At 39.4% G+C, this 16,572-nt stretch overlaps 1 protein-coding gene across 2 annotated transcripts in view; it reads right to left on the reverse strand.

Moving 5' to 3' along the window:
- Positions 1–16,572, reverse strand: part of LOC139937116 (uncharacterized) — a 79,170-nt gene that overhangs the window by 27,853 nt on the left and 34,745 nt on the right. For both annotated transcript variants that reach the window (XM_071932121.1, XM_071932120.1), the window contains 15 exons: positions 15,108–15,206; positions 13,975–14,019; positions 13,046–13,198; positions 12,470–12,523; positions 11,316–11,369; positions 10,327–10,380; positions 9,963–10,016; positions 9,635–9,679; positions 5,946–5,999; positions 5,094–5,138; positions 3,682–3,735; positions 2,857–2,910; positions 1,659–1,766; positions 1,088–1,186; positions 23–121 (listed from right to left, as the gene is read on the reverse strand). In XM_071932121.1, the coding sequence (XP_071788222.1) occupies positions 23–121; positions 1,088–1,186; positions 1,659–1,766; positions 2,857–2,910; positions 3,682–3,735; positions 5,094–5,138; positions 5,946–5,999; positions 9,635–9,679; positions 9,963–10,016; positions 10,327–10,380; positions 11,316–11,369; positions 12,470–12,523; positions 13,046–13,198; positions 13,975–14,019; positions 15,108–15,206 (1,071 nt within the window). The remainder of the gene's footprint in view (positions 1–22; positions 122–1,087; positions 1,187–1,658; positions 1,767–2,856; positions 2,911–3,681; positions 3,736–5,093; positions 5,139–5,945; positions 6,000–9,634; positions 9,680–9,962; positions 10,017–10,326; positions 10,381–11,315; positions 11,370–12,469; positions 12,524–13,045; positions 13,199–13,974; positions 14,020–15,107; positions 15,207–16,572) is intronic.

The following is a 16,572-nucleotide window of genomic DNA, read 5'->3' on the forward strand; positions in this document are numbered from 1 at the left end:
TTTGTATTATCTGTTTTCTTACAGGAGCACCAGTTGATCCGTCGCGTCCATCTACACCAGACTCTCCATCAGATCCTGGGGGTCCAGCTACACCCATGGCTCCTGGGGCTCCACGGTCTCCCTGAAAAATAAAACAGAGTGATTAACAAAATTAGTATCGGTGCACTCTCCTGCCCAACTGGCTCTTTCAACGAAATACCACAAGAAACTCAGAAAACTAAGTCCGCCATGGCGTTTCCGCATAATACCAGTAATAATAAACTTTGTGATGCATTGTGGCAGTCTGTGGTACCTGTGACAGATATTCAGAGACTAATGGGTTGTTTTTTAAAACGACGAGCCTCATCATAATGTCGGTTCAAGTCTGTTCTGGGTTGGCCTGCCTTCTCCCTATGGCTCTCCTCCACTCGGCCCTGTCCATTGCACCCTTGCATCGACTCCAAGCAAATGCTTGAAACTTAACAAGGAGCTGTGCCACGTCTTGCGCGATCTACTTTTCAGCTTACATAAAGGGCTACATTTTAATTTAATTGTGTAAGTCCCTCGTTTGTTTGAAGGAAAAAATTTGATTTCATATTTCATTGAATGTATCGGTCACAAATGATGTTACACAGGGTTTTAGAAAACACAATTTTTTTTGCCTGGACCATTAGAGCAAATTGATCACAACGTATAGCAGCTATCATGGCTAATCCTATTCAAAGCCACCATAACTCTAGAGAGATTCTGTAAGGGTGTTACATGTACATGTACCATTAGCTTCCCTTCAAAGTCTGCCACCAGTATTCAACGTTCTTCACGAAATCATATTGGAAAAGAACACCAGAGAAATAATCAAACAAAATCCTTTTTTTTTAAATTGAAACCAAATGTTCTGGGAGGCTCATATCTAAATTTGGTTTAACCCTCAAACCAATGTGTGTAAACACTGTACTCAGTAGTACTTTCCGAGTTCAGTAAAAACAAATCACAAGCATATAGCTGGGGTGGGATTTGAACCCCCGACCTTTGCAATTGTAGAGCAGTGTCTTACCAACTAGACCATCGAGATTGCCTGGAGGTTTATTGTATCAATATCACAACTTACCGACATTCCTTGAGGTCCGCCTTGGCCAGCTGATCCTGCGACTCCTGGAACTCCTCTCTTTCCCTTGGCTCCTCGTGCTCCGGTAAGTCCCATTTGTCCCTAGAGGGGATACAAAATCAGAATATATTTAAAAATGCACAAATCTTCTTAAAGGCATTGGACATGTTTGGTAGTTACTCAAAATATATATTAGCCTAAAAACTTTGGTAACAAGCATCAGAGAGCTGTTGATAGTAAAAAACATTGTGAGAAAAGACTTCCTCTGAAGTAACATACATGTATTTTTTGAGAAAGAGGTTATTTTTCAATAAAGATTTGAATCTTAGTCGGGCATCTGAAAGCACACAAATTTGGGTGTTTTTTCTTTCATTATTTTTTTGCAACTTTGATGACCAATTGAGCCAAAAGGTTTGTTATTTTGTGCATATGTAGGGATACACCAAGCGAGAAGACTGGTCTTTGACAAATCAAACCTGCCATCCAGTGCCTTTAACTCTGCAATGCATGTATTTAATATAATTAACATCGACAGATTTCCACAGAAAAGAGACACATTTAGAAAGAAGCTTACGTTTGGTCCTCCAGGTCCCTGAGATCCTTGAGGTCCAGAATCACCGCGTGAACCTTGTGCTCCAGTGGGTCCTGCAACACCCTGGCGTCCATCTTCGCCTTCTGCTCCCTGGTTTAAACCACATCCACACCAAATCAAAGGTAAGTGATCACTTTAAACCAGTGCATTAAATTACCATTGTATCAAAATAATAGTAATAGTACTAATACCAAAGTCTTATATACAGAGGTGAGAGTAATTACTAACGAAAAAGTCTGAAACTTGGATACAAATTCAAAGGTATGTTGAAATGATGCCATTTCCACCTTTTGGTAACCTCTGGGGTTAAATATTCCAAGGAGCTTTTTTGAAACAATATCCATAGCACTAGAGACGTAGACCAATGAGTAGGATTTCTTTATTTGTGGAAAAAATATTGTTTGATTTTCTTCACCAGGCCAACATAAAAAGTCTGAACTCAGCCAAAAGTCTGAACAATCTCATCCCTGTATATAGTGCGCGTATCTACCAAACAAGGTACTCAAGGCGCTGAGAAACTTTCAGAAAGATAGGTTATTGCAGTGATGTAATACAGAGCAAGTAAAAAGGTAACTCTGTTGGAATTGGAAAGCCATGAACCTTGGATTGATTTATCATTGGTGCTTGCCTTTAACATAAGCCATCAGACTTTAAAACGTCAAATAGGAGTGCACTTTGCAAAATGAAAATCATTCAAAGATGCCTTTCCGTGGCTTCCTCCTTTTGCAAGGGAAAGCTTCTCCTTTTCTTTGTAAAGACTTATTGTATTTCCATTTATTTTGCGCATTGATGAGGTACCTTACATAATAATAACTATAATAATTTGGGAGGCTAATCATCCTTACTCGCAGCTAAGAGATGAATTGCAAAGGACGCGGCCACAATGTGTTCGAGAAGCAGGCATGCAAGGGCCCCTCTGGCTGCCAGCCACATCAACTTATTATGACCACGGAGCACAGCCAAGATCGAAAGTGTTTGATTTTTTTCCTGAGGGAGGAAAACCGGATGGTCTGGAAAACCCTCGTGGCACAGCAGAGAACCAACGCACAACTCAACTCACAAACTGCTCCGGCCGGGAATCGAACCAGGGTCACCTTGGTGAGAGGCGAGCGCTTTACGCAACACCAACCATGCCACCCACATGAGGTTAGAGTCAATACACTACAGACTATTTACTTACCTGTGGGCCTCGTGGTCCTGCAGCACCAGCTGATCCTCGTCTTCCACTCTCTCCCTGTTAGCAACAATGGAAGAAAAACATCAAGAAGACGTTCAATAGTATTCCACATTAATGCTAAAAATAAAAGTGCGTACGCCCAAAATTGTTTGTTTACCCTGCGACTAACTCGCACTACTATAGTGCAGTTTTGGCACGTCAATGACACAGTGGTCCGATAGGTGGTGTGGCATGTTTATCCGACAGATGGGTATTTTAAGCAAAAGTTTCGTCATTAGTTCTGGGTGCTATTTGTTTCGTTTCAGTTGATCTGTTACGCCACTAAACACTTCTTAAGCTCCTTCATCCTTCTGTTTGACAAACAAGGTTTACGAGAGAACGATCTGCTGCCATCGTTCAAGTCGGGATGGCAAGCAAGTTCCAGATTCCAACAGGGCTGATTATCGGCTGCGGCTTATGCCCATAGTTTGGCTGCAAACACAATCAATTTTTTTCCTGAGGAGGGTTAATAATGGGTCGCACGATGGTCACACGAAGGTAATAATGACGCATGATCATAAAAAAAACACACAGTGTTATTTAGGATCGCTCGTGAAGATTTCCATCACGCAACCATCGAACGACCGATTACTGTAGAAACCGGCCTTTTGAGAGGGTCCATCAAAGCAACTAAGGATCATGACGTAACATAATGATTTTTCTTCCCCATCCAGTTCTAACATGAGATGGACCACCTCGATACTGACAGCAACCCCTGTGCTAATTTTTGTTGCTATTATTACCACCCCAGCATGACGATTAGCCATAGAGGAACGTGTATCTACTCACCACGGCTCCTGGTGCTCCTGGCAAGCCTGGTGCTCCTCTTGATCCTTGGAGACCCTGACAACAAAGAAATTAATAATACTAAAAGTTATCACACAAGCACAGTGGAATTTGGAAAAATATAGGGCTTCTGCATCCCATATCCAACGAGGCTGAAGGCCGAGTTGGATATGGGACGCAGACGCGCTTTATTTTCAGTGTTTCCACGAGCGCGCGTGTGATACTGTATTTATCTTCAAGCAAACTTGGCGCGCGACATAGAACACACAAGACGCAGGTAGTGATATTAGCCGTGCAACATAGGTTTTTATCACGACTCCATTCTGCGAATCTGATTGGAGGATTAGCGCGTACTTAAGATGAATCTCATTAGTTCAACACATAACAGGAAAGCTCCGTTACAGATTTCCGGGGTTTCGCCACAAAAAACTCAGAAACTATATACATCCTAGAGGCATTGCATGGTGAGGTATCAATATACATTTAGTTTGTGGTTACACCATGTGTGTGTCTTCTTGCCAGGTACAGTTTGTTCTTAGAGAAATGCCTTTCTTTATTCTACTACATGTACTTGGCAAGTAGATACACACATGGTATTACCGAAGACCCATATCACATATATATACACATCCTTTTCAACAGTTGGAGTGTTAACATAGTAGTTGGGTCATTGAACTTAATGGATGAACATGAATCTGCTTGGGCAATCAGCAGCCCAACTGGTTTGTTCATGATCCAATTAGTTACACTATTTGGTAAATGAATTACATGGAGATACCAGGTGTCAGTTGTCAGATGAAAAAGGATGTCTTATTCCAGACTTGTTATTTAATAGAGCTTTTCTGTAATGACTTGTTGCTGTTTTCAAAACATTTGGTACGTCTGCAAAAATAACATGTGAAGATGCTTTCTAAATAAATTGGTTTAACCTGTCAACTGATTGTTTCCCCAAGTTCATTCATTAATACCAGGGACAGTTTATCCATTCTGATGGTCGAGAGGGGATCAAGTGGTAGTGACTGGTTTGTATGGCTTCTTACTTGCACCCCCAGGCAAAGATATTGACAAAAAAGGGAGACCAACATTTGGGAGGTAGTGATTTCTGCTCTACCGGCCAGGCTTCTGACTAATGATACCAAAGCCTACATCCGAATGGACTGTAAAAGGGGTAACCCTGTTTCAGCCCTAGGAGTAGGTGGCAACGGCCTCTGGAATAAAAAATAATTGTAGCCAACACCTTGAAGTGGCCTTCCGGCCTTGCTGGCGACTTGTATAAAAAAAAATTTTTTAAATAGGGCTAGATAGCTCAGTTGGTGGAGCGTGTTTTTAATCTTGAAGTTTGTTGGTTCGAGTCCTGCTCTAGTACATTTTAGTTTGTTCAACCCCAAATAATTTAACAAAATTGAGAGACTTACACTTGGACCTGGTGGTCCTGGTCGGCCATCGGTGCCAGCTTCTCCCTGTTTTAAAATAAATACAAACAAATTAAGTCACAAAGATGTTAAGAGAAGAACAAGTTTGCTAACAAGAAACAAATGTATGTTTTAACCGCGAGACAATTATTATTGTATCTGCTGCATTTTTGAATAGGTATTTACTGTCAGCACAATTTCAAGAGCTGTTACAAAAAAGTATGTACATGTAGCTCAGCACAAAACAATTTTTAAAATCAGAATAAGATTACCAGCCAAACTGCAAAGTCACATGTAGCATTTGTGACCGGTTTCCTGCTTATTTTGCTGAGAAGGTCATTTTAAAGTAAAAATTTGTGCTTAAAGGCGCTGGACATTATTGGAAATTGTCAAAGACCAGTCTTCTCACTTGGTCTACCTCAACATATGCACAAAATAACAAACCTGTGAAAATTAGAACTCAATTGGCCAACAAAGTGGCGAGATAATAATGGAATAAAAAAAACACCCCTGTCACACGAACTTGTGTACTTTCAGATTTCGGGACTTCAAAAACTGATTCTGAGGTCCCGAAATCAAATTCAAATATTTTAAAGGAAAGTTTCTCCTTTCTCGAAAACTACGCTACTTCAGAGGGAGACGTTTCTCACAATGTTTTATACTTTCAACAGCTCCCCATTACTCGTTACCAAGTAAGTTTTTATGCTAAAAATTATTTTGCTAATTACCAATAGTGTCCAGTGCCTTTAAGCAGCTGTGTGAAATTGGGCTATGGTTGTTGCTTGGAACTGATCTTGTTAGACAAACCTTTACTGTAAACTAAATAAAGTGTTATCAATGTATTTTGTAACTTACTGGTGGTCCTGGCTTGCCATCGTTTCCTGCACGTCCATCACTTCCTGGGGGACCCTGAGAGGTTTAATAATCCATTGTTAAATTAAACAAATGCATCATGACAATAGAAGAAACTATACAGAGTTTTAATTGAGGGCGGCGCTTCCGGGAATAGCAAGAGCCTTGCAAAAGACCCTTAATATCTAAGGCTACAGAACGTAGCCTAACTGGAGGAGTAAAGGGCAAATGGGATTATGTCTTGCATGCTGTGAGTACCATAGTACTAATATTAATTTTCGTTTTTCCCATATACACGATGTGTGTGAGCACTGTATACTCAATACATTCCCTGAGTTCTGTGAAAAAAATTCCAGGCAAAATATATATGGGAAAGACAAAAATGAATATTCTTTATCCGCAGTGCAAACTTAACATCCATTATATAACACTAATGATAGAGTAATTTATGAGGCTAATTATCCCTACTCATCACAGCTGAGGCTGAGAAGCTGAATGGACCGATCCGGCTTGTCAATCAAACTGTACGCATTCACCCATTTGACCAATCACAGCAATGATTGTGGTCGGACAAACTCGGTTATGCCTGCGCGTAAATTTGGCACGCGCGGCAGAATCGTGCAGAATGTCATTTGGAGTGCTCGTACACATGTCTTGCTCAGGTGTGCGGTGGGCGGAGCTTAGTGGAAAGCCGGAAAGGTCCATTGCAAAGGACACAGCTACAATGTATTCCAGCCATAGGCATAGGCGCCTCTGGCAGCCAGCCACAGCTACCCGTGTATATGACCACGGAGAACAGCCACAGATTGAAAGTGGTTTTTTTTTTCGAAAGAAGAAAAACTGGAGGGTCCAGGGAAAAACCCTTGTGGCATAGTAGAGAACCAATGCACAACTCTCCATTGACATTATTGATAGGAATCAAACCAAGGCTTCAGTAGGGAGAAGTGTTTACTTTACGCACTAGCCAACCATGCCACTATTCTGAGGAATAGTGAGCTTGAGCTAACAGTTTGCTAACAGAGAAAATGGTGAAGACAGGAGTAATACAGATGGTTACGAATCAGTTAGGGTGATGAACACAGACTAGTGCTGGGCGAATAGTGAAATTTTGTTATTCGGATACCGCTGGCCAACTATCCGAAATTAACCAGATATTCGAATAGTTTTTTCGCCGCTAGAGGGCGCTATTTAAAAAAAAAAATTAAAAATTTTTTTTTTTTTTTTTTGCCGCTAGAGGGCGCTGTTCGTTTGTGAATGAGATCTTATGGGCGGATTGATATTAGTTTTAGACAGTGTCACTCGGTTCATTCATAAAAATGACCGAATCTAATTTAAAGATGGCGATTTGCTTTTTCTTTTGATCGTGATTGACTCTGCGTGAAGGAAAACTTTTGTAATCTTTGAACAAATTACGTCAGAAATGTCATTGTTTTAACTCTTCACGGAGGTGAGCATAGTTAAATACTTAATATATGCTGTTTTATGCTGTCTCAATAGAAGTTTCATAAGGATTCAGACAAAACATTCATATCAGTTGTCGCCCGACGTCCGCGGATATTCGGATATTAAAGAATATCCGGTTACTCGGTTGTAATTACAGAATTATCCGGTTTGTAAATAGGTATTCGCGCCCTATGCGGATATCCGGTTAAGAAAAAAAAGGCATTCGCGGTTACGGATAGGAAAACCTATTCGCCATTAACCGGATATTCGAATAATTCGCCCAGGCCTAACACAGACTATGACAGAACAGTTGCAGTTGCGACAAAAAATACAGTGACATACCATTTGAGGTACAGCAGTACAATGCAAAAGACAGTGACAGATACAGTGATATACAATGTGAGGTACAGTTGTACAATGACAAAGACAGTGACAGATACAGTGATATACAATGTGAGGTACAGTTGTACAATGCCAAAGACAGTGACAGATACAGTGATATACAATGTGAGGTACAGAAGTACAATGACAAAGACAGTGACAGATACAGTGATACACAATGTGAGGTACAGTTGTACAATGACAAAGACAGTGACAGATACAGTGATATACAATGTGAGGTACAGTTGTACAATGCCAAAGACAGTGACAGATACAGTGATATACAATGTGAGGTACAGAAGTACAATGACAAAGACAGTGACAGATACAGTGATATACAATGTGAGGTACAGTTGTACAATGACAAAGACAGTGACAGATACAGTGATATACTGTGTGTACAGTTGTACAATGACAAATACAGTGACAGATACAGTGATATACAATGTGAGGTACAGTTGTACAATGCCAAAGACAGTGACAGATACAGTGATATACAATGTGAGGTACAGTTGTACAATGACAAAGACAGTGACAGATACAGTGATATACAATGTGAGGTACAGAAGTACAATGACAAAGACAGTGACAGATACAGTGATATACAATGTGAGGTACAGTTGTACAATGCCAAAGACGGTGACAGATACAGTGATATACAATGTGAGGTACAGTTGTACAATGCCAAAGACGGTGACAGATACAGTGATATACAATGTGAGGTACAGTTGTACAATGCCAAAGACAGTGACAGATACAGTGATATACAATGTGAGGTACAGAAGTACAATGCCAAAGACAGTGACAGATACAGTGATATACAATGTGAGGTACAGAAGTACAATGCCAAAGACAGTGACAGATACAGTGATATACAATGTGAGGTACAGAAGTACAATGCCAAAGACAGTGACAGATACAGTGATATACAATGTGAGGTACAGAAGTACAATGACAAAGACAGTGACAGATACAGTGATATACAATGTGAGGTACAGTTGTACAATGCCAAAGACAGTGACAGATACAGTGATATACAATGTGAGGTACAGAAGTACAATGCCAAAGACAGTGACAGATACAGTGATATACAATGTGAGGTACAGAAGTACAATGCCAAAGACAGTGACAGATACAGTGATATACAATGTGAGGTACAGAAGTACAATGCCAAAGACAGTGACAGATACAGTGATATAATACAATGTGAGGTACAGAAGTACAATGACAAAGAACGACAGATACAGTGATATACAATGTGAGGTACAGCAGTACAATAAAGACAGTGACAGACACAGTGATATACAATGTGAGGTACAGTTGTACAATGACAAAGAATGACAGATACAGTGATACACAATGTGAGGTACAGAAGTACAATGACAAAGACAGTGACAGATACAGTGATATACAATGTGAGGTACAGTTGTACAATGCCAAAGACAGTGACAGATACAGTGATATACAATGTGAGGTACAGAAGTACAATGCCAAAGACAGTGACAGATACAGTGATTTACAATGTGAGGTACAGAAGTACAATGCCAAAGACAGTGACAGATACAGTGATATACAATGTGAGGTACAGAAGTACAATGCCAAAGACAGTGACAGATACAGTGATATAATACAATGTGAGGTACAGAAGTACAATGACAAAGAACGACAGATACAGTGATATACAATGTGAGGTACAGCAGTACAATAAAGACAGTGACAGACACAGTGATATACAATGTGAGGTACAGTTGTACAATGACAAAGAATGACAGATACAGTGATACACAATGTGAGGTACAGCAGTACAATAAAGACAGTGACAGATACAGTGATATACAATGTGAGGTCAAGACAAAATAAATATTTACCTGTCCACCTGGGGTACCAGCATCACCTGTTCGTCCAGCGGAGCCCTACAAATACAAAAGGTTACAGATATTAAACAACAGATGCTCCTTTAAAATTTTCATGTTTGGTTGTAATCAGCCCCTACTGCCCTGCTTGTGGAGTGGGTCACTTGGGGGCTGGCCCCAGGTAAACAACTTCACTATGAGAGCGCTGAGTGGTCGTTCGTTTAGCTCTTGTCAGGGGCTCACCCGACCGAGCATCGCATGGATAGACCCAGAGAAGCTAAACGAATGCACCCATTAAAGAACTCCTATTTTCTTGAAGTATTTTCTTAAGACAGATTCTCACCCCATCACCCTTCTCTCCTGGTGCTCCAACACTTCCTTGGGCTCCAGCGTTACCCTGGCAATAAAAATGATACAAAGTGTCAATGAAGATAATCACTGTGATGACTACGAGAGAACAGAAAACTAAATACAACCTGGGATTCACTATAACTTGATGATTACCAAACAAACATTTCAATGCTTTAATATTGCTGTTTTTCTGTTGTAAGAATTTTTCTTCTGCCATTACTAAATTGTCTGTATTTTTTGCCAGAACTCAACCCTACACTCTGCTAATCAAAAACACCACAGCTAGAGTCTGATTTGCTTGACCAATCAGCCACAACACGTTATAAAATGTTTGTTTGTTTGTTTGTTTGACTTACCTGGTAACCTACAGCACCTTGAACACCTGAGGGTCCTGGAGCTCCCACACCTCCCTGTACAAAGACAAAAAACAGGAGATTAGAAAGAAAATAATACCTGCTGTAATTAGTAATAAACAAAGAGAACTGCTGAATGTTGGCAAGAAGGGCCCAATGGCACTACTCTACCCTTTGGTGCACAGATTAATTAAAGGCAGTGGACACTATTGGTAATTGTCAAAGACTAGCCTTCACTGTTGATGTATCTCAACATATGCATAAAGTAACTAACCTGTGAAAATTTAATCTCAATCGGTTATCGAAGTTGCGAGATAATAATGAAAGAAAAACATGCCCTTGTCACACGAAGTTGTGTGCGTTTAGATGGTTGATTTCGAGACCTCAAGTTCTAAATCGGAGGTCTCAAAATCAAATTCGTGGAAAATCACGTCTTTCTCGAAAACTATGGCACTTCAGAGGGAGCTGTTTCTCACAATGTTTTATACCATCAAGCTCTCCCCATTACTCATCACCAAGGAAGGTTTTATGTCAATAATTATTTTGAGTAATTACCAATAGTGTCCACAGCCTTTAAACATAAAAAAAAATAAAAAATGTTCAACCATACTTTATTATCCAGGGGTATAAGCGATTCGTCCTACACAGTTATAATAGGTGTTCTGTCACTTTTGTTGTGCCGTAGTTTTAAGTTGCTTTATAGGTTGATTATAACGGCTCCTTTAACAGTCTTACTGTCAATGATGGATTAGATGTCTGTGGTGGTAATGTGTTCCAGTCTTTAACTGTTTTGTGTATGAATGAATATATACCCCCAGAAGTAATACAAATATGTTTGCCCTCAAGCAGTAAAAATACAGCGCATTTCTTAGAGCAGACTGTATTTAAGAAGAAGCCATTTGCACGATATATTTTATTATTGTCTAGTACAATTACATGCTTTTTTGTCCGGGCAAATTTGTCCGGACTGATTGAATGACTCTTTAACTTACACGTGCACCAACAGCTCCTCGTGCTCCTGCTGGGCCAGATGGACCACTCTCACCCTGCAGAAAGGAAAAACAAAGTTAAGACATCAAGTTTGAAAAGCTGCAACAAATCTTGTGGGAGTGAAACATGATTTCTAAATTTTTGATTCAAGAGTTGATTTCACTGTCCAACCTACATGTGGTAGTTTGATCAATTACATAAATATATTTGCAGTCACACTTTTGAGTGTCAATAGTTTTGTCATGAACTTTCCAATATCTACTCCTGCAAAGAGGAGAAATTAAGTTTCAAACTTTATTTTCTAAAAGTGAGTGTTTTTATATGGCAAAGAATTATCGGTACATAGAAGGAAGAACTTTCGAGGGTCGTGGGTTCGAATCCCACCCAAGTAACATGCCTGTGACATTTTTTCACAGGACTCGGGATAGTACTGAGTACACAGTGCTAACACACATCGGTGTATGGGTAAAAACCAAAATTAATACACTTTCAAAATGCTGTCCAGTTTTTTAACAGGACATATATTATATCAACCCAAACCTCATTACTTAAATACTTCATTTAATTCAAACAAAGAGCTTTAGTAAAACATTTTGCTTTCTTTTACTTATTCCTTGGACTCCTTTCTTGGAAATACTTTCCTGGACTACTTTCTATAACAGTTTTCTTGCTTTACTTACTCTCTTTTTAGACTACTCTCTTAAACTACTTTTCTGGAGTACTTTCTTTTACTACTTTCTTGCATTACTCTTTTATAATACTTTCTTATACTACTTCAATGGAAAATTTTGTTCACTACTTTTTCGGATAACTTTCTTTATAATAATAATAATAAGACTTGTAATGCGCACATATCCACCCTGCTGGGTATGTCTTGGACATATTTCTTGGCCAACTTTCTTATTTCTTATACTACTTTCTTCTACTTCCTTGTACTACTCTCTGAAACTACATTTTTGTACTACTTTCTTGGACTGCTTTCTTTGAATACTTTCTCAGAAAATTGTCTTAGACTACTTCCTTGGACTGCTTTGTTAAACTACTTTCTCGGACTACTCTCTTCTCTCTTATACTTCTTTTTTTATACAACTTTCTTTGACTACTTCCTTGGGCTACTTTCGTTGACTGCTTCCTAGGACTACTTGTTATCTCTTACCTCTGCTCCTTCTTGTCCATCGGTTCCGGCCACACCACTGGGACCTACCGTTCCCTGTAAAGACAAAAAAACAAGCAATTAATCTAAAACACCTCAAACCCCAAAGACTCGGTTGACTGAAAATTTCACAACTTCACTAATAAAGCCAGGCTCACCCTCATGTACAAAACTAACAACAACTTAGTGAACATCCCCAGTGACCACTACCTAATGCCAGCAAGCTGACGCTCACGTCATACAAACAGCAGAAGCTTCACAACTCACAGAGCCCACTTGGATATCCACAACAACGCATTCTTACCAAGGACCATAGTAGAGAGGAATGCACTTGACGACTCATTAGTGAATGCACTAAGCTCGAACAACTTCAAGCAACTGCTCAAAAAAATCCCATACCCCGCACAAGCCTCTACCTGGCAAAATAAATATTGGTACCAAGAAAAAACACAAAGCAAAAAAAAAGCATTTACTCATTTTTGAATCACAAATAAATTTGGTTCACACAGACTCTCAGTAAAAAAATCATGCAAATTAAAAGAGAACAGAAGTTGAAGATTGTTTAAGCACATGACTTACTCTTGCTCCCTGAGCACCAGCGTTACCACGGGAACCCTGAAGTCCAGCGTAGCCTTGTTGTCCGACCTCACCACCGACACCAGGGGCACCGCGGCTTCCTGCAGGACCTCTTGCACCAGTCGCGCCTGCTCCACCATTGGCCCCAGCAGCACCCTATTGCAAGAAAAAGGGCAGAAGCATAATGATAATAATATACTTAATAAAAGTGGCTTCTTATACAGTGCACATATCCATCACTCAGTTATGCTCAAGGCACTTTAACATACAGTGTTTTCATGCAAAGGTGGGACATTGTTTAAATTATGAGAGCTACTTTTACATACATGTACATGTAGAACCATGTAATGGTTTACAAGGTGCTGTCACGCAATATGCTGCCAGTCAAACCAGAAACACCGGGGCTAACCCCTTGTTCTTTGGATAAGTGCACCTGGTGCTTTTATGTGCGTTACAAAACACATGGGACCAACGGCTTTACGTCCCATTCGAAAGACGAAGCAATGGTAAAGTGTCTTGCTTAAGGCCGAGTCACACTGCAGCGATAACGAAAACGATAAAGATCACGACGCAAAGAGAACGAGTTTTATTGGTTGAATTGCTCCACGCAGAATACGCACATGCTCATTCAACCAATAGAATGCGTTCTCTTTGCATCACTATCGTTATTGTCCTCGTTATCGCTGCAGTGGGACCGGGCCTTTAAGGATACAAGTGTCATGACTCTCGAACCCACACTCTGTTAATCAGAGTTTGAATTCTGTGCTCCTAGCTGCTCGGCCACGACACTTCCACAAGCATTTCATGATTTAAGGTAACACAAACTCTTGCTGACACAGTGAGGGGGATCTTGTCAAAGTTTAGTGGACATCATTTTAGCCGGCATCATTTTAGTAACTCAAAAGATCATTATGTATCAAATGAACACTCACCATGTCACCAGTGGATCCTGCAGCACCATCCTTACCAGCAAATCCCTGTCAAAGGAAAACAAAATGTTTTAAAATAATAGTTTTAGTTTAACAAGATGAGCAATTTTGCAAACACATTGCTGTCAACAACTTCCTTAGTTCTCTGTATCTGTCAGCATTTAAAGGGTTTGGGTACTTTTTTTTGTAACAAAAAACACAATATCCACATACTTATATTAAACTTACAGTTTGAAGATATCGATAGAAGAAGGCTTCCCTTAAAATCTTATTTGCTGAGGTGCTGTAGTTTTTTGAGAAAAAGAGTAAAACAATGTCACCAAAGTACATTTTCCATGCTAAAATAACTTTTGTCTCACTGTGACAAAAATTATTTTTGTGTCGTTGTTTTACTCATTTCTCAAAAAACTACAGCATCTTAGGAAGTAATATTTTAAGGGAAGCTTTCTACCACCATTATCTACAAACCGGTAAGTTTAACGTAAATCTATTAAAGCTTAACTTCCCTAGTATTTTGCCGTTTAGATCCCTCTATTTGTAGTTCTCTTATGGAACTTGATTCTAGCTTTTGCTGTGGGCTGCTTTTAATCTTGTTGATGTTTGTCATCAGTTTCCTGAAAACCCCCCAAAACTAAAACAGGCAACCAAAGGAAAAGTACACATTTGGTTTTCAGAACCGTTTGACTGTATTAATCTTACACAAATAAAACTATAACCTGCGAAAATTGTTTTTGAGATATCGCCTAAAAATTTGAAGCGGTTATGTCCATCCATACAGGAAGAATAATTTATGGCTGGAATGCACAGGCTGAGAGACACTACTATTAGCTGATTAGTAGCACCTCTCAGATTCAAACTTTGGGTGATAAAAACTTATATTCTTTTCCATAACCTTTCTTCCAAGGAAAATGATTCTCAAAATGCTTTTTACTATCAAAAGTGGCTGCACTTCACAAAGTAAGTTTTGATTTAAACTAATTTTAAGAGTTATTACCAAACGTAAACTATCCTTATTACATTGATTCAGACAACAGCCATAATAACATACAAACAATGTCCTTACACAATTAACGCTTTAAAATAATGATAAATTTAAACCCCGTTGGGATGTGTGGATCCGATCACGAGAAACTTACAGCAGCACCAGTCTGACCTGGAGCACCATCTGCACCGCTCTCACCACGGAGACCCGCGATTCCTTGCAGACCACTTTCACCCTGTTCTCCTGTCACACCCTGGTGGTGACAAACACATTATGCAGACAAAATATTAGTTGAAATAGAGTGATACACTCACAAAATGCTGTTAATATTGGAGACTGATTACCGAAAATTGCACTATGGAGACTAAGGCCCGTGCATTTCATTTTTTCAGGGCCCCAAAAATACTCGGAAAATTCAGCAATACGAACACTGTTTAGTGTGTGCCAATTATCAAGGTTCCCTCATTAGCTACTGGAATGTAAGACCTTAAAGACAGTGGACACTATTAGTAATTACTCAAAATAATTATCATCATCATACCTTTCTTGATTACGAGTAATGGGGAGAGGTTGACGGTATAAAACATTGTGAGAAACAGCTCCATCTAAAGTGGCGTATACGTAGTTTTCAAGAAAGAAGTAATTTTCCACGAATTTGATTTTGAGACCTCAAGTTTACTCAAGTTTACTTCAGGTCTCGAAATCAAGCATAAGAAAGCACACAACTTCGTGTGACAAGGGTGTTTTTTCTTTCATTATTATCTCGCAAATTCGACGACCGATTGAGCTCAAATTCTCACAGGTTTGTTTTTTTATGCATATGTTGAGATACACCAACTGTGAAGACAAGTCTTTGACAATTACCAATAGTGTCCACTGTCTTTAAGCATGACATCTTCTTGCCACCATCTTAGAGGTAAACGTGATGACAAAGTATGCGCAGCGCACAGAATGGGCAAATGAGGGCACCCTTCTTTAGTAGTAATCTCACATTGCATTAAAAACAATTTTATTTTAAATCTGCTTATAACACCATTTACGTAACTAGTTTGTTTTTTGGTCAAGTTAGATATTGAAAAGGACGTTGATGAAATCATTTGAACCACTTCAATGTAGAGAATTGGTAATGGTTATTCTGGACAGTGTCCATCTCTTCTTCGCATCCTCCCTCACATCCAAACCCCACCCCACCCCCTACCAAAACACCTGTTCCTGTTTGCCCTCCCCCTACCTAATTAAGAAAGAACTATATGCACATATTAAACACCTCATATGCTCTTTAAAGCCATGGTTTCCAATACATGATTCTCAATGTACAAAGGAAGAATTTTATAATGCTAAACCTAAGGGTTTTTGAAGATTTGCAGTGCATTTTAGTTTTACTATTTTTCTGTGCTCGACATATGCCCTTGAAAAAAATCTTTTTATGATGTACATAAAAAATGTTTATTACCATCCAAAAGTGGTCACAATATTGTCATCTCCTGGTCTGTTTGCACAGGGCAACATGTATGATTTTGCTTTTCCCCTTACACACATACTTGTGTTTTGGTTCAGTCAGATGTTGAAAAGGATGTCAATAAAATGATTTGAAACACTTCAAAGTACAGAATTGGTAA

The sequence above is a fragment of the Asterias amurensis genome, chromosome 5 (genome assembly GCF_032118995.1).
Source record: "Asterias amurensis chromosome 5, ASM3211899v1".
NCBI lineage: Eukaryota > Metazoa > Echinodermata > Asteroidea > Forcipulatida > Asteriidae > Asterias > Asterias amurensis.